At 36.1% G+C, this 27,197-nt stretch overlaps 2 protein-coding genes across 6 annotated transcripts; both read left to right on the forward strand.

The window, feature by feature from the left end:
• Window positions 1–421: 421 nt before the first annotated feature.
• LOC124183486 (transmembrane protein 47) lies at window positions 422–9,698 on the forward strand. 4 transcript variants are annotated; one of them, XM_046572051.1, is made up of 6 exons: window positions 422–705; window positions 1,108–1,182; window positions 5,047–5,233; window positions 5,335–5,484; window positions 5,603–5,665; window positions 6,204–9,698. In XM_046572051.1, exons 2-6 carry the CDS (start codon window positions 1,132–1,134, stop codon window positions 6,419–6,421), a joined length of 669 nt encoding a protein of 222 aa, XP_046428007.1. In that variant the 5' UTR covers window positions 422–705; window positions 1,108–1,131; the 3' UTR covers window positions 6,422–9,698. The 4 variants fall into 4 exon arrangements, with proteins under 4 accessions (XP_046428007.1, XP_046428006.1, XP_046428008.1 ...); XM_046572050.1 differs by having other exon boundaries at window positions 422–661; XM_046572052.1 differs by lacking the exon at window positions 422–705 and adding an exon at window positions 755–868.
• A 1,024-nt stretch (window positions 9,699–10,722) lies between these two features.
• On the forward strand, window positions 10,723–20,794 carry LOC124181945 (zinc finger protein 729-like). Of its 2 annotated transcripts, none has more exons than XM_046568682.1 (7): window positions 10,723–10,814; window positions 12,161–12,520; window positions 13,376–14,293; window positions 14,412–14,540; window positions 15,154–15,390; window positions 15,688–16,015; window positions 16,114–20,794. In XM_046568682.1, exons 2-7 carry the CDS (start codon window positions 12,189–12,191, stop codon window positions 17,473–17,475), a joined length of 3,306 nt encoding a protein of 1,101 aa, XP_046424638.1. In that variant the 5' UTR covers window positions 10,723–10,814; window positions 12,161–12,188; the 3' UTR covers window positions 17,476–20,794. The 2 variants fall into 2 exon arrangements, with proteins under 2 accessions (XP_046424638.1, XP_046424637.1); XM_046568681.1 differs by lacking the exon at window positions 10,723–10,814 and adding an exon at window positions 10,827–10,976.
• The last annotated feature ends 6,403 nt before the right edge of the window (window positions 20,795–27,197 follow it).

Below are 27,197 nucleotides of genomic sequence, written 5' to 3' on the forward strand. Positions count from 1 at the left end.
GGATTGTGCCGGGTCACGTTCCCAAATGCACGATTTCTCGACCAGGTACATGTTTTTCTCCCATCGATTTGCATTTTAAGGTATGTATGTACTAATAATGAGTTACGTCGTGCGTTGAGTGGTCGCACTTGTGTCAACGATTTCGCAGATGGAAACCTCTCAGTATTCAGATGAATCATTATTCGTTACTGTTTGTGCGTTTCATTTTAGGGTATAATAAATGCAAAAAAACATTACAATTCTTTTCTGCATCTTTCAAATTCATAATAAACAAGTATGTGCTCCAAGGCGTAGACTAACTATTCGTATAGTTAGACAGAGAGCGGCCATTTTGAAAGAGTAAACACAGGGTGGTTGAATATCTATAATAAGTGCTGTGTATATGATATACGCACGCACCTCGATACGCCATTAAAAATATTTGAGAGCAGCAGCTTGGATGTTTACTTTTTGTCTTCATTCTCTCTTTGTACTTTGTGATGATATATCTCAAATAGCCTTCGAACGCCGTACGAAATATAAATTATATTTTCAGTCGATAACAGTTGATACCCATATTTTAAACGCCTTAGGTCGATTAGTAATGGACGCGAACAAGACATAATAGCTATTCACAATTATTCATCGGAGTGACTAATGTTTGCTTGTGATTAATGATTACGTGAGTATTTCGAATAGTGACTACAAGCGGTCTAATAAACCGTCGTAAGTGAATACCTGCTTACAGTGACATTTGTATATCGCCATAAATTGTTGTTAATAATATGATTATCAATGTTTACATAGATGAAAGTTTCTAACAATTAAACGTATTCAACTGAGTCCTTACGAAGAGTGAATTATTGTCTACCCGTGCATTGCGCTACCTGTTCGTTATTCCATCTGCCACATTTTTTCTTTACATATTAATATCCTTTTGTTTACCTATCGACGAAATACTTTCACACTGTATATTATCATACCTATACCTTTCAACTCATTGTCTTTAGTTTAATCTCGCATCTACGTCTAAAGATTTTTTAATCAAATTAATCTATGATTGCACTCTTTATACATCAACTCTCAAAGGAAGCAAATGTTAATTCGACCTTTGCTTATGTGATGCAGAATAAATTCCATCCTCACGACACAATGGCTCAAACAACCACAATCGAAACTGTGACCATCACCAGGCCACTGAAAGTAAGTTTTCATGTTCTTTTTAACGGCATATAGCCAGATTTGCTTTCTATGTGCCAAATACCTTCGCCTCTATGTCGCGAAATAACTTTCAACAATAAAACTGACACGTTATAAAATTTCATGAACGGGTAGTAACACTTATCTTTGTCACGGAAGCAGCGATACGAGTTATTTCACCTGTTCAGTAGATTAATCAGGCCAAGGATTTTAAAACTTAAGTTGAGCTATATTTTTCTGCTCATTTTACCTGAAAATTTCCAGTTTTCCAGTCAAGTATAATATAAGTGATATGTACATCAATTTTGAATAACTTTTTTTCTCATGATTTGAAATCTAATTTTTTGAAAATAAAGATGAATTTTCCACCATTTGCTTCAAAATTAGTTCATGATTTTTTCAAACCGGTTATCGATGTTTACAAAACAAAAATAAAAAATAATACGAATTTGAATGACTATGAATATTTATTAAAGATCGTAGAATTTTTTGCGACTACGAATTTTTTTTCTTTATCTCTTGACATCCTCTGCAAAACACTTGAATACATCGATTTATTCCGACTATGATCGCTTTGATAGCTACGCAATCATGAACTAAAAGATTTAAAAGTTTTCTGAACATTTTATCGAAAATAACTTATAAAAACCGAAAGTCAGTGAAATTTTTTTTTTTTTTTTTCAAATACAAAGTTGCATTCCAAAAATATTACTTGATATTGCAAGAGAGGGTTAAAATTCCTTTCCGCGAAATGGATTTATACTTTCCTTATTAAGTAATCGCTCTACTTATCTGATCCTAAGATTATGTACCGCTAATGCGTATGTTGATAATTTTCGTTTATTTTTAGCGTATATAGCGCAAATGGTTAAAAGTTCTCATTTATCATTTTCAGTCCGCCGTTGTGCACAGTGCTTTCAGTACTGTGTGACCTAAAATTCAGACAAGTCTAATTGTAATCGTCTTCTTGACCCGACTGTACATTTACAAGCTCTGTAGTTGCGCTAGTTGAGGACGAAAGAGTGTGAACTGCTGTTTCCGTTCTGGCGCTGATAAAAAATATGCCCTTATCTATTTCCGTAATCTTATCCGACTAGCGAATTTTTACGCACATATTTAATAATTCGCCCGAGCTTTTTCCTCCTGCTAGCCGTATTCTTGAATTCAAATGATAACGTAATCAACTTCCGTGAACTTGATTCCTTTTTTTACGCAAAACACATGTGTTACGCAACACATGCGTCCTTTGTAAAATCCCGTGTATGCGCGTTATAAATTATTCGTGCACTTCCCAACCACCTCCATTTCCTCCAATTATTCTAGCGTTTGTTCACGCATCAAAAAACAAAACAAAGGAACTCGAGATGGTAACATGTCGGGTTTAAATGAAAGAAATTGAAACAATTAAGGGGGTGCCCTGGTTGATATTCATGTTGACACATATATATCCAAATATCGAAGTCCACGTATCTTAAACGCAAAAAAAGGTTCATATTGTAGTTAGTAACATTATCGTAATGATTCCTGCTGAGGAAAACCGTTTTTTCACGATTTTGGAATTGCCTAACATTCAGTAAACCGTGATAAAACGAAACACACTCATATTTAAAAATCTTAGTTCCTTAAAAATCATTGTAAAATTGAGAAAATAGTGATTTTTTCACCGATGTTTCGTTACGATAAAGTTACTACAACTTCGTAAAAAGAGTTTAAAAACCCCATTGTATACACAACTCTGAACAAAACACTCCAATATATTTTCGTTTGATGCAGAAATAAAGAAATGGGCACAAATTCTACGAAATCGCAATAATAAATTCACAGAAGTCAAGCCATTTTTATATTTCTGCGGCAAATGAAAATGTGTTGGAGTGTTTTTTTTTTTGTTAAGAATCGTGTACAGAACGGGGCTTCCAAGCCCTTTTCGCATTTGAAATACGTGGATTTCAATATTTAAAAATATATGTACAACGTCGAAATCGCCTAGGTTCACCCCCTTTTTCATCGCGACGAATTCCAATTACGCAGAACTTCCAAACTCCCGGTAAGAAATATTCCAATGGATAATGCATCATCAAAAAATGTTCACAAGCCATAAAACCACGCGTGTGTATCGATTTGTGGATTGGTTTCTTTTACAATCCGGCTCTTGACCGATCGATGTTAAGCACAATACAAAACCTCAGAGAAAAAAGTCACGTATCATGTGGCACTCGCATACCTCGTCTACCTAAAACAACCCTTCGCGCATACCCGCGTCGCGATGGCGACTGGGGTCGAAGTTGCGTAGGTATAGTCGGGATTGAATAGAGCGAAGAAGAAAGATTTGACGGTGAAGACGCGGATGAGGATGGGGGTCCGGATAAGGGCGAGGGCGAGGGTGAGCAAGTGGAAGCATCCCTCGCTCGCGCATTGCGCCGCGACCTTTACCGGACCCCTTTCCTCCCGTCGAACGACCTGGGCCAGTAAAGATGGCTGTCCATTACTCTCAGGATTTTTCAAATGCGAATGGTTTTTAGAACGTGATAAACGGTTTCCGGTTTTCCGATTAAGAATATCTCGCGACCATGCTCGGTGGACGGAGGAATTTGCCGATCGATGATTGAGGCCGTACGGGGAAAAAGTTGACGAACAATCGCGCTGGTCGCCGGTGGTGTGAAAATATTTGTAAATGCTCGCGACACACCTTCGATATGGCGCGGTCTACGACGTTCCTTAAATCGTAATTCCTATCTCCTATCTAAACTATATATAAACAGTGCGCAACGTGCATAAGATGGACTGAATTTCATTGAAATTACGTCATTGTATAACGTGCGGATATTCTTATTTATTCGAGAGACTCGCTGATATATTTTACCTGGAATATCAATTCATTATGATTATGTACACCGCCGCTGATAATCGTATGGGGCAAAACGAGATTGCTCAGGTATAAAAAGATAATAATAATTCGTTTTTATCGCACCCCCGAAAAACCTCGTTTTAGGGATCGATTTAAAATATACCGTACCACAAATGCTGTGAATTTTTAGTTTGAATTATCATCCCAACCTATGCGTAATTTTTATTCATTTAAAATACAATTTTCATTATTCTACATGCAAAATACTTTAAGACTGATATTGAAGTTAGTAACGTTATTGTAACGATTTATACTGGGGAAAAAGCGTTATTTCACTAGTTTGGGATTAGTTAGAATTCGGTAAATCGTAAAAAAAACAAAACAGTCATACTTCGAAATTTTAATTCCTTCAAAATCGATGTAAAAATAAGAAAAAAATTATGTTTCCTCCCATGTTTCGTCACGATAACGTTGCTGACTTCAACTTCGAAAAGACTACTTAGCATACACTGTTCTTCAGTTGGTTCAGTTTTAGAAGTCTTTTTTTACTAATTTTCATGACTTACTGATTTTTATTTCCTCTTGAATTGATGGTCAGGGAGCGTATATTCTTGACACAGAACGCCCCCTTTTATTTACACATTTTTAAATGGTTCCCAATTCATTGAACTCTTAATAAGTTCGTACTGAGTATTTTTTTCTAATAAAGTCAGCTGCAGATTCTATCAAATTTTCGTACACCTGGTATTTTAATTGCAGTGTTAATAGCAAACCAAAGATATATGTTTTATTCGTGTTTTTATTGAATTATTCTGTTAAATCACATCAAATAATATGCTTACATCATTTACATACTTTTATCTAAGATAATTGTCTTCAATAATTGGGTCTCGTCACTTATCTCTGGGAGTGTTAATTAATTTATCTACAATATTCTCTAATAAACCGTGAAAATAAGACAGCAAAGTCTTACTATTCTACAGGATTAAGTTATTTTTAATGTTTTGAATTTATACTAACAGGTGATAGCATTCGTATGTGGGGTGATAGTCATTTTGTTAATGATAATGGGACTGGCATCGACTGACTGGTTGATGGCGCTAGGATGGCGACAAGGTCTCTTTGCACACTGCATTGAAGACGGTGCCCCGACTCCATTGCCATTCCATATGACTACACCAGCGGGATGTTATCAGGCTCGGGATGTCGGTAAGATTCGTTCTTCGATTGACAATATTTTAATTTCATCTATACTATTAAAAAATTAACGAAACTTATCAATAAAAATGTTTTCCGTTCATTTTTCACAGGATACATAAAAGCGGCAGCTGCGCTCTGTGTCGTATGTCTTTTGGCTGATATAGCAGCAACAATTTTAACAGGACTAGGCCTGCGATCTCAAGACCATCGCGATAAGCACAAGTATTATCTTTTTGCGGTGTTCTGTATGGGGCTTGCATGTAAGTGGCAGTCTGAAACGTGTATAAATAAATTTTGTTGGAATTGTATTATGTATAGAGTCAATCAATTGCATGTCTTGCCATTCACTAAATTTATTGATTATTTTCTTACTTTCAGTAGCCGCTCTTCTCATAGCTCTCGTCGTTTATCCAGTCTGCTTTGCTGCAGAACTGAATCATGGTAAGCAATTATTTTTCTCCCAAGTATCGCCAGAAGTCTTGTGCCACAAGTCTATGTTATCTTATCTTGCATAAACTCGGTAGCGCAATGCTTTTCGTACCAGGCAGTACTTTCATTGTGAAATGTAATTAGATATAATTTTTAGTAGTGAATATTCAGTTGATTGCATTAGTCTACTGAAAAAATTATTTTATTTAGGAAATACAACAATGATCGAGTTGTAATTTATTGACGGATGACTCAAGTCTCCGCATTTTTTTAATGGAAATTTTGGAAAATTACGTGGTCCAAAGAAAATTTTTACTTCACTTGCATATCTTAAATAGTAATTAGTTCAACTGGTTTACTGCTCTTGAGGATTAAAAAGAAATAGCCGCACCATGAGTCATCCACATTGATTACAGTCAAGTATTTCTCTCGTCGACTGATTACTCAAGTTCCTATTTCAGTACTCAGAAATTCAAAAAAGCAGGCCCATATTTAAATATATACATATATATAGATGGTGATTCATGACAAGAATGTTATTGTCCTCAAGGAAACCGAACTATGTGGGAGTTTGGCTGGGCATATGGAGTTGGCTGGGGGGCAGCTATTTTTCTATTTGGTGGGGCAGTACTTCTCTTATGTGATAAAGAGAGCGAAGAAATTTACTACAAGGAGAGAAAAATCGTCCGTGATGATATAGGAGGTGGCGGAGGTTCCATGATTGGAGTAGGGCATCACGGAGTAAGAAGCGGCACACAGCTAGCTTAGTGGCATTGCTCCCTGCCCGACGTTGTCCTCTAGGTGACTGGTTATATTTCTCTTGTGTCCACTTATTGCGCGATGTGTTCACAAAGAAATATAATAATATCGATGTTCACATGGGTTGAATTTCGGATAAAGTAACGGTATGTCTGCTACTGTTTCTGAGAGCGAATGTTTTTTTATACGAGCAACGTGTCTTTAGAATATGCATACAAAATATATACATTGTATGTAGATTACGGAATTACGACTGAAATTCTGACTCAAAAATTACGGTGTACACTAAGTCCCAAGGTGATGAATTTGTTTACAAAGGTAGAGGAGTATCAAATCAATTTCAGTACAGATTATTACATTATTTACTTATACTTATGAAAAAAGGTATCACTTTTCTTCCTGTTCAAAATTTTGGGACCATCAATATATAACGACAAAAGTTCAAACCCGTTTTCTTGAAATTAATGACGATATGTTTTTTCTATTCGACTTTAATACTCGTATAGGTTTCATAGTTGGGTCTGTAGATTTAATTGAATTGCCTGTCTAGCAATGATTGTGAGAAAATGGGAATAATTTGATGAGGTAAAATATTACATCCTAGGTGAGAAAGAAAAAACGATGAAAAAAATTAATTTACCGACCAGTATTGAGTATAATGAGAAGTGAATTTCTTCATATATGTCGATACAGGTATTTGTGTGGTTTCTCAGTGAATTCTATTTTGTGGGATAATATTTGGCTGCGTCATTTAATTTAGATGCCAGTGATAGGTTTTAATCCACAGCATGTTCTCATTATGTTGTTATTAAAGAGACAAAATTGGATATTTCTTTCGGCTGCAATTTGTGTGGCTGTTTTCACTAGTTATTTGACAGCAGATTACTTATATAGAGAAACGTTACGATTTAGTGTTATTAAATTATTTCTACTTGATATTGTTCGTTCCACAACTTTCGTTTTTTCATGTTGGCAATGTATATAGGCATTTCCTCGGAACGTTCAGTACTTCATCATGAATCATACCTCCTTCAGTATGAATTATGTTAAGGACATTATGGAAGAATAACTTATTGCATTTGAAAATTCTCATCTGAAATTAGTGTTTAATATTTCAAATTATAATTTACAATTAGCTAAGGTAACATAATTTTCATTATTTTTCCCGGTATCTAAAAAAAAAAGTATTAGTATATCTCTAAAGTTATTATACGAAATAAATTTGTGACAGCTATAAAGAAAATTTTAAATAGATTAAGTTAAGTTTTATCTACCAATCAGGGTCGCGTATTATATAAATTAATTTAGGTTGTCAGATATATAATTATTGTACTTGATTTAACTTTTATTCCAAACTTGGTGATACTTTGACGAGAGTACAAAGTTGACTGAGACTCTGAGGTAGGAGCACAATTATACCTAAACATTTTCACAGGTACAATAACCATTTTTTATATCTTCAGGTATATATTAATCAAGTTACGGTATCTCAACATTACAATGTCCCCTCTCCCCGTTGCATCGCGTGTGTTATTTATCACAATCATTGTTATTCGATATTAAGATTTTTCGCGATATGTAATTTATATCGCAATGATAGCAGAAAAAATTTGGCAATTACATTACAATGCAGCTTTCTTCCTCTTGCAAGGATATACTCAAGCTGCTCTTGCTACAATGGTTACATCTTATACATACTGGGTTTACGAAAAAGTAATAGTGCAACATCGTACAGTGCAGCTATAAATTAAGAAATGTTATCCGATTTTTTTTTTCTTCCATTAATCATACTGTTGACTGATTGTGAGTCGAGTGCGAAGTGTTTTGAGTGTGTGAGGTAAAGAGGCAGTTCGGGCAGGCATTACTGATCCATCGTGTTACCAGCGTCACATACGTGTGTACATACATACAATAGAGATTCTATGATTGCTTGTAACGAACTCAATGCAACTAATATATATTGGTCTGAATATAAGACGACCCCCAATTTTATGACTTCATTTCAGTGATTGTTTTTACAAACTGAATTATATGAAAAAATCATTGATTATCACAAGCATATTTATGGATTAATATTGCATTCATCGCATCAATAAAATTTGTGTGTATTGTATAAATATATCGTTTTTATTTACTTTTACTTCAGATTGATGCTATTCGAAGAAATTGAAGTTTGAGTTTTCAAGGTCCGTGATTTTATTGATCAAATTTTGTGACAATTGGTCGATAACGAAGTTTTTTCAGTTGATGAAGCAAAGTTCCGAATAAATCCCGATTATAAGTGGAGTACGGATTTTAAGAGGGATATCGGCTAACAAAAACCTCGACTTGTGTTCAGACCAATGCAGTAATTCTAATAATTATCATTGACATTACAGTTGCACTTACAATAAGCATAATATAGTCAATATTCGAATACATAAATGTATATACTTATATGGAGATATATACACAAAATATATCTGTGCATAAATATATCTCATACATATATACATATATATATATACTTCTATATAAATAGTTTGCCATAAACATAACTTAGAACACTACCACAGCTGTGTAATAATATCGCTGTATTGAAGAAAACAAATGTTCAATTCATTGTTTCCGAAAATTTTACGGGAGTGCATTTCAATTTTAACAAAGTATCATGAAAATGCCGTAAAGTTCTGTTGATATAATCTGTCCTTATAAATTGAATTGAACAAACACCCGAAAATCTACGTTGACCGTATGTGGAAAAAAAAAAGTAATTTCCGGTATACGTTGGTTAATTATGTTCTTATACAAAAGATTAATGACAAAATATCAACAAGTAATTAAAATTCGATTGCGTCCAGAATTCATTTATTCTCAACTGTCATTTTCGGGTATCATATATATTTTATGCCGATGGAAGAGTACATACGTGCATGATACTGAGAGCATACAGTGAATAATAACTTCCATATCAAGTCCGTTAAATAGATGATTAGTATGCTTCTTTATTAATTGTAATATACACAGTGTAGTATAGAAATATTCATAATGATAACTATTTCTCGACATCTTCATATCAGAATAGTGATGTATGCATATCATAACAGAAAGCAAGTCAATGACTTAATTGATATTATAATGTTATATGATATAACAATATCTATACATAAAATTTCATGTTTCCTACCAACTTAAATTATTAGAAGTAGTTATGTAGAATTAATTGTCACCAATGTTTATATAACATTTACTTGATGTATACACGTAACAGGACTGTACAAAGAATTATATAGATCTTAAAAAATTATCATAATCTTGTTGCTTAAGCCATGTTAAAAAATTATTTGATCCTACTAAACTTAATAAGTACTTTATTTCGATTCAAGATCTCATTTTTTTTATTCACAATCATGTGCTTATACGTCACATATCATATTAACCATAATTTTAAATCAATTAGATTAAAAAAATTTTGAACACAGGTGATCGTAGCCATTCTGATTTGTATTATTTGATGTAAAACATTTCTAATATTTATTGAAAATTATTGTTTGTAATAATTAGTATGGCTTAAAAAATCTTCTCATATTTAGCAAAAGAAAACTTTGAAGACACTCATTTGCAATTCTTTCTTTATATGTTAGAAAATACGTTTTGCATCGTTCCATAGTCGATAGAAAGAAATCAGTGCTGTGCATAAATTACCACACTTTGTAGAAAAATGTTGACAATCGACGAAAGATACGACAGAATTCAACAAATTATAGTTTTTCATTCTAACGACTATGTTCCTGAAACAATTCTTGTTAGGTTGCAAGTTTATCGTAGCTGGGCTGGATTTGTCTCTAGCTCCTCGGAAAGCATATTATACGCCTCTTTAATTGGAATATCAAAATTAATTTTGACCGATGATTGAAACACGATTTTTTCTGATGTGCGCACATGTTTCTACTAACAATAAAATTAAAAATTTCTTGCAAAAAAATATCTACTTTTTTTTTGTGAAGAATTAGAGAATTGTTACGTTAGTTGGTTGTGTGGTAGTGAACCGACATCGGATTGAAATAAGGAGCCTAAAATGATTTAAGGAAAACCCAAATCTTCATTCTGAAAATTAAGAAGCTTAAGTGGCTCAAGTCCAAAAGAAATGACCAAATCTATATCTTATCCATAGCCAGAGATCAGTAGTATTTTTTAAGTATATACTGGACAAGCCATGTGTTATGCAGCTGATAAAGCCTCTCGTCGGGTCTGCTATCTAAGTTCTTTAACGTTCGTGGCGTGAAATGCCAGCCGCCATTTTGTTAAAATATATTTCTAAACGCATCCCCTCCAAATTGAAAACAACCGAAGGTCGACGCTGTTCTCGATCGCTATAAAGTATTTTTGGTTAGGTTCATAGCTGTGTTAAGGATATTAAACAGTAAGTAAAACGCTGTGATTACGTTAGTGATAAATGCGCACTAATTCGATATAAAAATACTGCGTTTACAAGGGCCGAAACGTTTCTTCGTGTCAGTTTATACTGTGTAATTGGGTGGAAGAAGGCTTGGCATAAAGAGAGGCTATGGCTACTGCCTGCATCGTATGTAAAATATTTATTGCGTCTTCTCGCCCACTTTTTTGTTTTCCAATCATTCAAACATACGCAACCATACCAGTCATTACTTGCCGGCTCGCATTATGCAATCATAATTACTATTTCACTTACTCGTTATAACCTCTAAAGTCATAACCTATATGTATAATATAACCTTAGATGTCAACAATTTTATTAGTGCCGTCTGGAAAATGCATTTAGATGAAAAGTTGATATTCGGGGGGAAGAAAATGGTGTAATACAAATCGGTCGACTGTTACTATTCTTGACTAATCGTTGTCAATGTTGAAATGGTTCATCCTATTTTCAATGCCGAATCTGATAACCACAATTCTTTGACTGCGAATAATCAGTGAGCTTGGAAACCATTATTATGCGAATCTGCTTCTGTATATAGGGCTCAGAAAAAATGTATTAAATTAAGTGATATATTCATGCTTGTACCGGCCTCGTTTGAAATTTTTCAAAAATATATTTACAATGGTATTTCAATTTTTAATGCTCATTGTGCATGTCAGTGTCTGACGATAGGCAAAAAATTGTATAAGAATGGACATAGCTACGCTCAAACTCTAGACCTTTCATTTTTCAACAAATTGATGAGAGCGAAATAGAAAATTTCAGGCATGCATTTTGGGTTGAGCTATAATATGACCGATCGATTTTATTCGAACATGCAAATATCAGTTCGCCGAGAATGAAATACTTTTTTCATTCTAGTCAGCCGAATAAGAATTTGCCGGAGCAACTCATTACATAACTTACTTGGCAGAAACTTCAACGTCGATGCTGAATCAAGAAACAAGAAAACATTGATTCTAATTTTTTAATAAAAAATTAGCTATACGTTGACTCGGTGTTGTTTATCTACTAAATTCATTTCCGAAGTACGAAACTTAATGAACAACTTTCATTGAAAAATGGGGAAAATGTACTTGCCCACTTTCCCAAATTGGAATTACTCGAATCTTCTTCAATTCTATTTATCATATGATAAAATAAAATAAAGCCACACATTTTTATCCACCTTATGAAACGCTATCAGACCGGCTTTTTAAAAGATAGGTTCTATGCAAGCAGTTTTCTACCTTAAATGATAAAAAAAACTAATATTTGCTAATTGATACATTCTGACAACTTATCTTTACGACTTAATTGACTGCTTTCAGTGATCAAATAGATACTTAGCTGAACGAGATGGATGTGGCCGGTGATTTGACCCTGCAATGGGTCGAGGAAGTGGGAAATGTAGTTCATGAGGAAGTAATATGCGACTTAGAAGGGGAGTTGGACACTCCAGAGGAGGAGGTGATCGGGGCATGTGAAGAAGTAAGCGTCGAGGACACAGTCGAAACTGTTCCAGAGGCTTGTCCAGCACCCGACTCCGAAATCCTCCTTGTGCCACAGTCTAATGACATGGAGTCTATTTACATAGTACCCCAAGATGGCCAAGGTCATGATTACTTGAATATCCAGGTCACTGAGGAAGTAATTAGTGATAACTGGGATAGACCGGGACAGCATGATGGGTAAAATTGAACTTTGATCATTTTTATGATATTAGAGCGTCAAAAGTTGTGATTCTTTGCCTATGACGCTTAAGGAAAGACCACTCTATTTTTTTTTTAAACTAAATTACACAATTTGAAAGAACTTAGATTGATATTCATGTATTTGAAGTTCCAACTATTCATTTCAACGAAATTTTGAGATAACCCTTTTCTATCGTTAGGAAACATTCTGAAACAATTACTGCCCGATTGAGGTAGCTAGTTGCAATCACACATATTTCGTTTTTTGCATAAGAATGTGGTTGGTACATAAGTCTCCATCGCTTTTCCTTCAGATGAATGTTCAGAACTGCAGACACATTGATATTCCATGTACATCGAATGCTATTTGTACTTTTGATGGACTCACATAGTTTTTATCTGGAAAAGTACGAAAATTGATTGAAACCCAGTAATTAAATATGTTGCGGAAAAATTTACCATAATTGTACACAAAGTTATTCTTGCACAATGCTTGGCAGATAATTCCTAATTCTTAAAGTGCTTTGTAATTGAAGAAAAATCTTGATTGCATATTTCCATTCCCAATATTTTGGAAAACGTGAGAAAACAGAAAATTTGATATTACTAAACATGCTACAAAATATAAAAGCAAGACAAATATAATTTTTTTTGCAAATTTGTCAAAGTACTTCACCCAGAAACTAAAAAATGTTTGCACGCATTGTTGAGTGAAATTTTTTTACAACTTTGTGATCACCTCATGCCTCTTTCTACACTGATTGGAATATTTTTAAATTATTTACAAAAATTGAAACCTGTTGTAGTCTTAGCTAATTATTAAAATAAACATTATATTTATGTCCATTACAGTGTTGAAATCCCGGAGACTAAAGTATCACACGACAATTTGCTTGAATATGACGACATGGAAATACCATTGCCGATTGATCAAGATTCATACACAAACACTCGCCCTTACCCGTGCGATTTCTGCAGTCGTCGGTTCAGGAAAAAAGCAAATCTAATGAATCACATGGTAGCTCATCAGACGGATCGCCCTCATGGATGTAATTTGTGCGGTGCTAGATACGTCAGAAAATGTGATTTAATGAATCATTTGAAAATTCATGCGTACGCCCCGTCTCGTGATGGATTGGAAGATGACTTGAATGATGACGATTCTCTTATCCCAGAAGAGGAGGAAACAAATAAAGGAAGGCGCAAAAAAGTTCAGTCTAACGCACCAAGAAAGCGCAAGAACAATGCAGCAGCGGCAAAGCGGGCTGCTCCAGAAATCAAAGTTGAGATGGGAAAATATGTGAATAAATCTTACGACTATGTGGACGAAGATATGCGACTTTTAGAAGAAATGACCAACAGAAATTCGGCGAGAGGAAATAATTATGCATCAAGTTCACGGTGGAATGAACAACTGACCTCGGAACATATTGAACCCCAACCACCACGTTGGCCTATCACTGACCCAACCAAACCGTATGTTTGTCAACACTGTGGTGTTGGATTTGCCAGAGAAAAAGCTCTGGCTTCTCACTCTCGCGTGCACGGAGGCGATAGTCCATTTGAATGCACTTCTTGTGGTGATATGTTCTGGGATGTTAACACCCTGCGTGAACACGTTAGAATCAAACATGGAGGTGCTGTGCAATCAGACTTAGAAGAGTACGATAATGATGCAACTTACACCGGTGATGAAAGATTTGGAGAATTTTACTGCGATACGTGTGGAGTACCTTTTCACCGTCTGGATCTTCTTAAACGCCATCGAAAGTAAGTAGTGAATGATGTATGGAACATCTCCGTCTTAGTATATGGTTAATCTATAATAATGTATCCTTGCACTTGTTTAGTGATAAATTTGTTCACAAACATTTCTCAATTTTTCCAGGATTCATGTCAAGCAAGAAACTACAGAAGTGATTACCAAGGGTTCAAGCCAGCATCATGTGTGCAATGTTTGCGGAGAGTGGTTTGAAGAAGCTTTGGCATTACTTGCACATGCTGAGCTGCATGCCAGGTATTTGTATAGAATGCATTATTATCTTTACGATTGCTTGAGAAAAGCATTTTTACGGGATATATTACTGTAAAAGTAAGTACTTCTTGGAATATTTATTCTGAGGACTATTTATTACGTTAATCTTATACGGTCTTCATGAGAAAAAGGTGCATGTCGATTCATATAATACGGACGTCAAATTCTAGTTAAAAATGCGGTTAGAAATAAAAAAATGTGGTCGGTAAATAATTTCTAATGATGACTGTTCGGTATAAAATTACAACACTTGAAAATCTCGTAATCCTCAGTTTGATATGGGTTATATCACCATTCAATAAGCAGCAGGCAAGAATTATTTAAATTGAAACTATAGTGATTTTTCACATTTCCGTGTAACATTGACACTTATTAATTATTTGATTTGTACGTTTGATATATGTATCTACAGAAGTACATTTTTTTAGATTACTTCTTATTCATTGTACGTCATTTCATGCTTTTTTCATGTAACGAGGCTAAAATATTCGTGTAAAAAAATTCAATATGAAAAATCGAATTCGGAAAATTCATCGCCTATGTAGAAATTTGAAAGGGTCTCAAAACTTCAAGAGAAACTTGTTGTATGATTTAGGTCACCTAGTCGGCGTTGCTTATTATGTGGCCAAAGGTGTCGAGATGATGCAGAAGTCGCAGAGCATGTCCGTCAAAATCATGCGGAGGATGCGCCGCCAAATACTTGCACTCTTTGTGGAAAAACGTGCAAAGACAAGCGTAGTTTGATCAAGCACTCCTGGGTACACAATGCTGATAAGACATTTGGATGTACAAAATGTGGTAAACATTTCCACAATAAGGCCAGACTCCGCAGGTGCGCTAAGATTCATTATCAGTATTTAATTTATCAATTTTCACACTAAATTAATATTTCAATTGACCTTTTGCAAGCTGTCAATTCAACTTGTTACTGTCAGAAACCAAGCTCCGATTAATCGACATTTTAATTTTTGATGCATTAGATAAAATATAGCATGAAGTACTTCTGTTCAAAGGTTCTCGTCAGTTGTTGTAAACCCCATTAAATTTTAACTACTTAACTGAATTTGCTGTTTTTTAAAAAACCCACGTATTGTGATGAATGTTGGTTATTAATGAAAATCTTCAATAGGCATATGGTGTCCCATCGCAATAAGATGGTCGCATGTGACGAGTGCGGCGAAGAATTTCCTGATGGTAGAGCACTGGTGAGCCACCGTCACTCTCACAACAAGGATTTGGGTGGGCGTTCTTTCCCCTGTAGGGAATGTGGAAAGACATTTGGTAGCCGTAGTTCTCAACAGATTCATATCCGTATTCATACTGGTGAAAGACCGTATGGATGTAGATTCTGTTGGAAAGCATTTGCAGATGGAGGAACACTCAGAAAACATGAACGAATACATACCGGTGAAAAGCCTTATGGATGTGCCATCTGCCCTCGAGCTTTTAACCAACGTGTAAGCTTGATAATTACTTAATTGTTTACCAATAATCATTGATGCGAGTATATGCAATAACCTGTTCAATAATTAAAATTTTCTATAAAAACTTACAGGTCGTTTTGCGTGAACATGTTAGGGCTCATCATTCAGGTCCAGATCCAAAATGTCATGGCAGTATGACGCCATATCTATGCAAAGTATGCGGTGATTCTTATGGCACGTCCGAAGAAATAGTTGCACACATAGTGCAACACTGTGATGACAATACAGCCTTGCGCCGACAACCGCAAACTGGCCCGCGAAAGTATAAAAGGAGGCGCAAGCTCAAGCCTTATGAAACAAACCCTGTTCCCCCACGCATGGCTGCAGTGAGTTACGAAACGCCAGACATTGCATCCGATTCGGACGACAATACAAAACGAAAACTTGGAAAGAAGAACAAGCAACAGCACAGGGCGAATGTAGAAGAGGGTTATCAGAACGTATTGAAAAGCTTTGAAAGTTCACTGCAGAATATAAGCTCGATAGTAAGTAATTCCAAGGCTAATCCAGCCAAATCGAAACTTTCGAAAAGAAAGGCCAAGAAGGATGAAAAGAAAAATGAAACACAGACGTCTGCTCAGTCCAGTAGACCAAAAATGATTCACACTCAGAAAACTCGTGTACCGGTTCAGATTGGTGGTGACGGAGTGAAGAAGGGCCAAAAAACTAAGACCATGGTTACCAGAACTCCCAAAGTTATGCCAAACGAACATAAAACTGGGGTATTTCCCAGCGGTGAAAGAAATAGACCGAGGACTAAAAATGTTAGTTATCATATTGAAGGGAAACTTCAACTTACCCCAGCAACATTCCCAACAAAACCGAATGAGGAGCTCGAAAAGCCGCACTCCGTGACATTTTTAGAGAAAAATATTAAAATTGAACCAGGATCGCAAAAGAATAGCGGTGCAGTTCACAGTAATAATAACGGTAATATAGCCATAGCGGAGCGAAAGGTGGAGCCAACACCAAGGAAGAAACCTGCTGTCGTTAAGAAAGTGCGAAAACAAAAGCAAGTTGTAATAAAACAAGAGCCAAAAGATGATGAGTCGAGTCAAGAAGCCACGCAAAACAACAACAATGCGATAGAAATGAATCAAACGAGTCACATGTTAGATAATGCTCTGGATGGCAATAATTTAGAAGTTGCTTATGAAGCAAGCATCGTTACAGCTGAAGAAGAATCCATCCTTCCTGATTTAGATACGCACACCATTCATAATGAGGTTGCGGAAAAAGAAAGTTTCCAACTAAGTGTTAAAATGCTTGAATCAGCACCGCACAGAATGCTAGCTGTACATCACGTTATCACACCAGTTGACGAGGTTCCAGAGACCATAATTCCGGATGCTGTTGAATACACGTGCGAAATGTGTTCAGCTGTATTTTCAAGCCGTGCAGAGCTTTTGGTTCACGTTCCGATACACATTTGATTGCATTTGATTGATGTTATGGGAGAAGCATCCAGGTTTGTTCAATTGTAGGCCTCTTTTTGTCTAATTAACGTTTTTTTTTTTTTTTTTTTTTTTTTTGCCAATGCCGTTATGGATGCTGAACAAACTCGGCTTAGGTATCTAATCGTTTCAGTTGATCGTACACATAGGTTCAAGCCAAGGCCCCCTATGCTTGTTACTCTGAGTTATACCACGTTCATTGTTGCATGTTCTATATTTTCATTGTATTGAGTTTTTGCAAAAGAAAAAAAACAAACCAAAAAAAAAGAATATTGTTCACTCAATTATACATGGTGATATACTTACGCTGACAAGTTTATATCCTTTCCTAAGCATCGTTTGTTGCACCACAATTCATACCATGCAGTATGATGAGGGCAAATCACAAAATGAGCTGGGATTAAGAGTTATTTTGTCATGGAAGATGAAAGGATAATTAAATTTTCAATAAATTTAGAATAGACCATTGAAATAGAATTTCAGCATAAAATGACTGTAAAAAATCTGTGTTGATGTAATCATTGATGTTTTACTTAGGTAAATTCAAAGATAATGTATATTACCTAAATTTATTCATCAATTACTATAAAATGTATATTATAACTTTCTTCTATATTCAATTATTACATAACAGGTTTCCACTCTATGGCTCATTCGTTTTCTTTGCTTAACTTTACATTTGGTCTTTTATGATTAAACTTAATGTAATTATTTCTGAGTTTTAAGAATATATAGTAGTTTATTGAATTCAACTTTAATGTTATTTTATAAAACATGGTTATTCATTTTCAGATACTGGCAATGTAATGCCATATTATAGGGGTATTAAAAATAATAGTAACTAAAGTTAACAACATACGAAAATTGTGTGTATTCATAATTAGATAGCTTGTAACAACATTTTGAAAAACAGGCCAATACTAGCCAAATGATCATATTTTTTTTCAATACTGAAGAAGATAAATTTGACATAGTGTACTAGAGCAATTATCTTATGATAGCCATGTGTTTGGAGTATAATACATAAATGTACATACAAAAAAAATGAGAGCAAAATAGTATCAATCTTGTCTGAATAACTTTACTAGTATACAGTGTTTTCTTTTTTTTTGTATATACCTATTTAACGTATAGATCTTATATCTTTACTCCCAAATTTTAAGAACAACAATCTGTATTCATTTTTCTGCTAAACACTTGTGATTGAATTTTTTGAAAAATACGAAAAAATAATTACTGTAGATCTAACGGTCGTAGCATCCCAATAAACAGAATCGATCTTTACAAGCATACTATATTTGCTAATAAGAGGGGAAAAAATATGTACATAAACAAACAAGAAATTTTGCAGATTTATAAACATACTCCTAGAATTTGTATGCCAACAAGTTATGATTTAGCAGGATATTTGAAATATTTTATAATGACTTAGACGTCAATAAAAAATAAATAAAATTACCTATATAACAGATACTTCCTTACTTTATAAACGGATTCTCCATAGAGTATAATAAATATTAATAACTTGTGTGAATTGTAAGGTTCGCGACTATACTAACCAATATTTCGATATCGCCTTTTGGGTTAAAAGAATATTATGATATAATATGGCATTGCTAGTATCGTACAAAATGTACTGCTTGGTTAAATTATTTCAATTTTTCTTCCTTTTTAGTTCGCAATATTTAATAACCTCTAGCATGAACCATGTGAATACAGAGTTAGATATTCTTATTCACAATTTAATTGTTACATTCTTCTTTAGTTCTTAGCAATATTCAAACAGCTTTAAGATCAGTTTGATATAATAAATAATTACTATTTTATAAATTACGTCAATAATGACATTATAAAGAAATTGAGTTAAGTCTTTTTAATCGCACATTCATCAACTTATACTAATATGTTGATAACGTTTTATGTTTTATTTATCAAGATGGTAGCACTAGATTCTTTGTTTCAAATTGTTACAGCAACGGAGTTGGCGTAACATGTACGTACGTACATGGCATTGCAAAGAATACGATAAACGCTGTTCAAAAATAGTTCTGTATTAAAATGCTTCAGTTTGTTAAGCTTAAGTTTTAAGTGATTTGCAGTTACACCCCTCATATTAATGAGCTCTATGCAAGATATAAAATTAATAAAAAGCCGTACTGTTGAAAGCGCTCTTATTTGAAAATTAGAAGAAAATTAAGCAGATTGATTTACCACGAATCGCAATAAATTAGTGACATCAAAGTATGTCTTTATCTTAGGAAAAATGATTCGCATTTGCATTTGTAAAACATTCACTGATTGAATAATCGTGCAAATTCACTTTGGCATACTATAAAGACCACAGTTGCCTTGTCAATTAGCAATCAACATAAGTTTTATAACGCATTATAACTTGAGCTGATGGTTGAAAATTAACAATGTTCATAGTACACCTACTTTTTCCAGTGAAAGCTTTGTTTACATACAAAGGTCATAGAATTATAACTTAGTCCCAAAGATATTTTATGCAGTGTATCTGTAATTATTTTAAAGGTGGTTAATTGCAGCAAATTTTGTGCTTGAAAATATTCTAAATTACCTTATGTAATATAAAATGTGAGTTGTGGCATTGGGCTAGGATCAAGAGAATACACAATCGGTGAATATACCTGTATTAAAGAAAATTGACAAATATTGGCAGAATCAAATTTTCGGTTACTCCCAATTTATCCGGAGGCTTTTAATTACACATTTTGCGATTGCCATATGGAGCAGCCGAAACAGTGGCGTATAATAACAAAAATACGTCTAACAAACATTAAATTTTTAAGCCATTTTGCTACGTGAAGTATAATAGTAATAAAACTATTCGAAGATCATAAAACACTTGTCATGAGTGTGGAAGTAATTCTTGGTATTGAAGTTGAGAGTCAGAAAAAATTTAATAAAACAATTAGTTACTCGATACATAGATGGATAATGCCATGTCATCATAGGTATGTAAGACTTTTAAAGAATTTAAGAAACTATGTGCGTGTATATATATATATATATATGTATGTATATACACACACACACATATGTATAAGTTCAGTTGTAATTTGTGCTCCACGAAATGATTATTATCAACGTACTCTATAGAAATTGACTTAAGATTTCAAATATAGAAATATTCATTCATATACGCGGGATTGACCAGGAAAGAGTAGCAAGTTGTAAATATTGTTATATCTTGGATTTAGTAAGGTGGTGCAATTTAATGTTAATCGTAGTTGTATTTTTATTTGAATAAATCATTAATAGTCACATGTTTTATAAAGGGAAACGTTACTATCTGAGCCCGCTCTAGTTCTGGCACAACTGACCTTAGTTTGCTAGGTCCACTAAATTTATTGCAATTGAATATTTTCATTGTGTAGTGAATCTATTATAAATAAGTTTAATATACAGCATTGGAATTGTACAAATTCATAGTAAATGAATCACGCAATGGATCATTTGATGCAATACCGTGAGTCACGCAAATACACTATTCATACTGCCACATGAATGAAAGAAACGTGATGGTAAAAATTTTAGAAAATACTTTTTTCATAGAATGATATATATTCTGTATATTTCTTCCTCAAACGGCATACCTTCACGGAAATAACTCAACTCCCGTGTATATTCGTACCCCCAACTCATAAATAAAGCTAAATTCCCACAAGAAAAAAATGAAGAGTACGAATTGACACCCAAGTTGAGGTTTTTTTTCGTTTGGGTACAGATTCTACTTTAGGAAAAACCCCGTCGATTCAAATCAAAATGACCCAAATCCGTTCATCCGTTCTCCACATATGGTTGGACAAAAAATTCATCATATATTATACACAAACACCTAGTCATAGATCTTGAAACGTTAAGATCTAATGAAAACTCGACTTTTCATTTTTGGTGGGATTATAATAACTTTTCGTATTCCCTGGAGAAGAAGAAGTAGGAAGTTAATATTTGAGAAATTGAGAGTTACCGATTTCGACACAATGCTGGCTGCATTCACCTTCCGAGTAACACAGTCTTCGCAATGGTAGGCCAGGGCGGCGATACAATAAATTAATAAGAATAAATTACTTCCAAAATAAAGTTTAGGTACCCGAGAAAAGAATGTATACATAGATCATGAATAATAACAGATTAGATGTAATAATGATGCGGAGACAAAAAAGTATATGTATATGTATATGCGGTCCATATACGACATTAATATACATGATCCATTTACGATTAAAACGTGATGCATACTATAAATTTTATAATTTTCCAGGAGACAAACTAGATTATCTACAATAATACGGCTATAATATGTAAATAGAAGAATTATTCATTTCGAAATGGGATTCTATTCGACACGCGCTCGATGTATTCCATCACATTAATATTCATAATTATTCCAACGACTTTTCATTTTCTCTCTCGATCTTGAATTTTCGGAGGCATAGAATCGAAACGCTGTTTTAGCTAGTCGCAAGTGAAATACTTCACGTTGGGTAGAGAAGCGAATTTGTGTTTCGTAAAGTGTATGGAAAAAAATTCAGAGTAACTGTAATACATCACGGATGCGTTAATTTTGAACGAGATGAAACGGATGCTTCGTATGTGAGACAGTATTTAACGCTGCGTAGTGATTTAAAGACCTAGAAAGGTGATAGGGAGAGAAAGAACGACGCTTCTTAACATTTCTAGTGTATTTTAACACACATTTGAAAGATACGAGCGAAATTTTTCATCATCCAACTGTCGCAGAACGGCAGCGTTATTAGCCGAGCCGTTCACTGAAGAATATATCCTCCATCAACGGCTGACCATCGAAGGGCCTGGCCGCTTGAGTCTGGAATCGGCAGGAGAGATGAGGTGTGTATTTCTTGTATGAAACGTGAAAACTATAAGCATTATACATCATATCATATCATCATACATCGTACATCGTACATCGTACATCATACATCATACAACATCATACCTAGTATTACAGTTCGAAACCAAAGTTTGAATTTTCGGATGTTCGGAAAGTGACGTCACCAATCTAAAATCGGCTAGCCGAGTTCCTCAGTCCGGTACCAACCGCGCAGTAGGGCGGACGGTTGAGAGTCGCGCTCCGCAAATTTCGAGTACCGGGTTCTCAACCTCCCGGATCCCGCGTTTCGGGTCCGCTCCGCAAATTTCGAGTACCGGGTTCTCAACCTCCCGGATCCCGCGCTTCGGGTCCGCTACGCGGTGAAACTCGACTTCCAGGATAAGCGCTCCGTGGTTCCTGGTTCATGTTTACAATAAATTATTTCAATTCGTTTTTCGCGCAAGCTGAAATTCGGTAGCTGTCGGTCCGCTAATAAAATTTCTCGACTTCCAGGATAAGCGCTCCGTGGTTCCTGGTTCATGTTTACAATAAATTATTTCAATTCGTTTTTCGCGCAACCCCAAATTCGGTAGCTGTCGGTCCGCTAATAAAATTTCTCGACTTCCAGGATAAGCGCTCCGTGGTTCCTGGTTCATGTTTACAATAAATTATATCAATTCGTTTTTCGCGCAACCCCAAATTCGGTAGCTGTCGGTCCGCTAATAAAATTTCTCGACTTCCAGGATAAGCGCTCCGTGGTTCCTGGTTCATGTTTACAATAAATTATTTCAATTCGTTTTTCGCGCAACCCCAAATTCGGTAGCTGTCGGTCCGCTAATAAAATTTCTCGACTTCCAGGATAAGCGCTCCGTGGTTCCTGGTTCATGTTTACAATAAATTATTTCAATTCGTTTTTCGCGCAACCCCAAATTCGGTAGCTGTCGGTCCGCTAATAAAATTTCTCGATTTCCAGGATAAGCGCTCCGTGGTTCCTGGTTCATGTTTACAATAAATTATTTCAATTCGTTTTTCGCGCAACCCCAAATTCGGTAGCTGTCGGTCCGCTAATAAAATTTCTCGACTTCCAGGATAAGCGCTCCGTGGTTCCTGGTTCATGTTTACAATAAATTATTTCAATTCGTTTTTCGCGCAACCCCAAATTCGGTAGCTGTCGGTCCGCTAATAAAATTTCTCGACTTCCAGGATAAGCGCTCCGTGGTTCCTGGTTCATGTTTACAATGAATTATATCAATTCGTTTTTCGCGCAACCCCAAATTCGGTAGCTGTCGGTCCGCTAATAAAATTTCTCGACTTCCAGGATAAGCGCTCCGTGGTTCCTGGTTCATGTTTACAATAAATTATTTCAATTCGTTTTTCGCGCAACCCCAAATTCGGTAGCTGTCGGTCCGCTAATAAAATTTCTCGACTTCCAGGATAAGCGCTCCGTGGTTCCTGGTTCATGTTTACAATAAATTATTTCAATTCGTTTTTCGCGCAACCCCAAATTCGGTAGCTGTCGGTCCGCTAATAAAATTTCTCGACTTCCAGGATAAGCGCTCCGTGGTTCCTGGTTCATGTTTACAATAAATTATATCAATTCGTTTTTCGCGCAACCCCAAATTCGGTAGCTGTCGGTCCGCTAATAAAATTTCTCGACTTCCAGGATAAGCGCTCCGTGGTTCCTGGTTCATGTTTACAATAAATTATTTCAATTCGTTTTTCGCGCAACCCCAAATTCGGTAGCTGTCGGTCCGCTAATAAAATTTCTCGACTTCCAGGATAAGCGCTCCGTGGTTCCTGGTTCATGTTTACAATAAATTATTTCAATTCGTTTTTCGCGCAACCCCAAATTCGGTAGCTGTCGGTCCGCTAATAAAATTTCTCGATTTCCAGGATAAGCGCTCCGTGGTTCCTGGTTCATGTTTACAATAAATTATTTCAATTCGTTTTTCGCGCAACCCCAAATTCGGTAGCTGTCGGTCCGCTAATAAAATTTCTCGACTTCCAGGATAAGCGCTCCGTGGTTCCTGGTTCATGTTTACAATAAATTATTTCAATTCGTTTTTCGCGCAACCCCAAATTCGGTAGCTGTCGGTCCGCTAATAAAATTTCTCGACTTCCAGGATAAGCGCTCCGTGGTTCCTGGTTCATGTTTACAATAAATTATATCAATTCGTTTTTCGCGCAACCCCAAATTCGGTAGCTGTCGGTCCGCTAATAAAATTTCTCGACTTCCAGGATAAGCGCTCCGTGGTTCCTGGTTCATGTTTACAATAAATTATTTCAATTCGTTTTTCGCGCAACCCCAAATTCGGTAGCTGTCGGTCCGCTAATAAAATTTCTCGACTTCCAGGATAAGCGCTCCGTGGTTCCTGGTTCATGTTTACAATAAATTATTTCAATTCGTTTTTCGCGCAACCCCAAATTCGGTAGCTGTCGGTCCGCTAATAAAATTTCTCGATTTCCAGGATAAGCGCTCCGTGGTTCCTGGTTCATGTTTACAATAAATTATTTCTATTTGTTTTTCGCGCAACCCCAAATTCGGTAGCTGTCGGTCCGCTAATAAAATTTCTCGACTTCCAGGATAAGCGCTCCGTGGTTCCTGGTTCATGTTTACAATAAATTATATCAATTCGTTTTTCGCGCAACCCCAAATTCGGTAGCTGTCGGTCCGCTAATAAAATTTCTCGACTTCCAGGATAAGCGCTCCGTGGTTCCTGGTTCATGTTTACAATAAATTATATCAATTCGTTTTTCGCGCAACCCCAAATTCGGTAGCTGTCGGTCCGCTAATAAAATTTCTCGACTTCCAGGATAAGCGCTCCGTGGTTCCTGGTTCATGTTTACAATAAATTATATCAATTCGTTTTTCGCGCAACCCCAAATTCGGTAGCTGTCGGTCCGCTAATAAAATTTCTCGACTTCCAGGATAAGCGCTCCGTGGTTCCTGGTTCATGTTTACAATAAATTATTTCAATTCGTTTTTCGCGCAAGCCCACATTCAGTAGCTGTCAGTGCGCTAATAAAATTTCTATAACTTTACAATATTCTCATAATCTTTTTGGTAAAATATGTCGATAAAAAAATTATATCAAACCTTACACATTATTTTTGATTTGTTCTCACGCTGAAAATATTTATTAGTATTCGAGGTATAACTCGAGGTGGTTGGCGGTTTTCGTTGGAGGTAGTTAGGGGTGGTTGCGGGTAATCTCGGTGATTCAGGAGGAGGGGGACAAGGATTTGTGCTCGGTGAGTAAAACACTTTTATAATATTTCATGGCAATTGTAATTATATTTTATTTAAAATATTTCAAACTTGTCACGTTTACAATAAATTATTTCAATTCATTTCTCGTGCAAGCACATATTCAGTAGCTATGAATAATCTTGTACAGTTCATTGTATCATTAATTAATTGATTAATTACATTAATCCTTACACAATATTTTTGATGTGTTCCTATACTAAAAATATTCATTACTATTCCAGGTATTACCCGAGGTGGTCGGAGGTGGACGAGGAGGAGGACGAGCTGGACGAGGAGGAGGACCAGGTGGACGAGGAGGAGGACGAGGTGGACGAGGAGGAGGACGAGGAGGACGAGGATTGTGCTCGGTGAGTAAAACACTTTTATAATATTTCATGGCAATTGTAATTATATTTTATTTAAAATATTTCAAACTTGTCACGTTTACAATAAATTATTTCAATTCATTTCTCGTGCAAGCACATATTCAGTAGCTATGAATAATCTTGTACAGTTCATTGTATCATTAATTAATTGATTAATTACATTAATCCTTACACAATATTTTTGATGTGTTCCTATACTAAAAATATTCATTACTATTCCAGGTATTACCCGAGGTGGTCGGAGGTGGACGAGGAGGAGGACGAGCTGGACGAGGAGGAGGACCAGGTGGACGAGGAGGAGGACGAGGTGGACGAGGAGGAGGACGAGGAGGACGAGGATTGTGCTCGGTGAGTAAAACACTTTTATAATATTTCATGGCAATTGTAATTATATTTTATTTAAAATATTTCAAACTTGTCACGTTTACAATAAATTATTTCAATTCATTTCTCGTGCAAGCACATATTCAGTAGCTATGAATAATCTTGTACAGTTCATTGTATCATTAATTAATTGATTAATTACATTAATCCTTACACAATATTTTTGATGTGTTCCTATACTAAAAATATTCATTACTATTCCAGGTATTACCCGAGGTGGTCGGAGGTGGACGAGAAGGAGGACGAGCTGGACGAGGAGGAGGACCAGGTGGACGAGGAGGAGGACGAGGTGGACGAGGAGGAGGCGGGGTGGGTCGTGGGAGAGGACCTCTCCTCTCCTCAGAGGAGGGGGGGGAGGGGGAGGGAAGGGAAGGGGCGGGGTGGGGAGGGGACGAGGGAGGGAGGGAGGGTGGGAGGGCGGGGCGGGAGGGAGGGCGGGCGGGCGGGCGGGCGGGCGGGGGGTGTTTTGCTCTATTAACTTTAATGGGCTCGCATCGACATCCGTCCTCCACTCTCTCCCTCCCTCCCTCCCACCCTCCCTCCCTCCCTCCCTCCCTCCCTCGTCCCCTCCCCACCCCGCCCCTTCCCTTCCCTCCCCCTCCCCCCCCCCTCCTCTGAGGAGAGGAGAGGTCCTCTCCCACGACCCACCCCGCCTCCTCCTCGTCCACCTCGTCCTCCTCCTCGTCCACCTGGTCCTCCTCCTCGTCCAGCTCGTCCTCCTTCTCGTCCACCTCCGACCACCTCGGGTAATACCTGGAATAGTAATGAATATTTTTAGTATAGGAACACATCAAAAATATTGTGTAAGGATTAATGTAATTAATCA

Source organism: Neodiprion fabricii, chromosome 5 (assembly GCF_021155785.1).
Source record: "Neodiprion fabricii isolate iyNeoFabr1 chromosome 5, iyNeoFabr1.1, whole genome shotgun sequence".
Taxonomy (NCBI): Eukaryota; Metazoa; Arthropoda; class Insecta; order Hymenoptera; family Diprionidae; genus Neodiprion; species Neodiprion fabricii.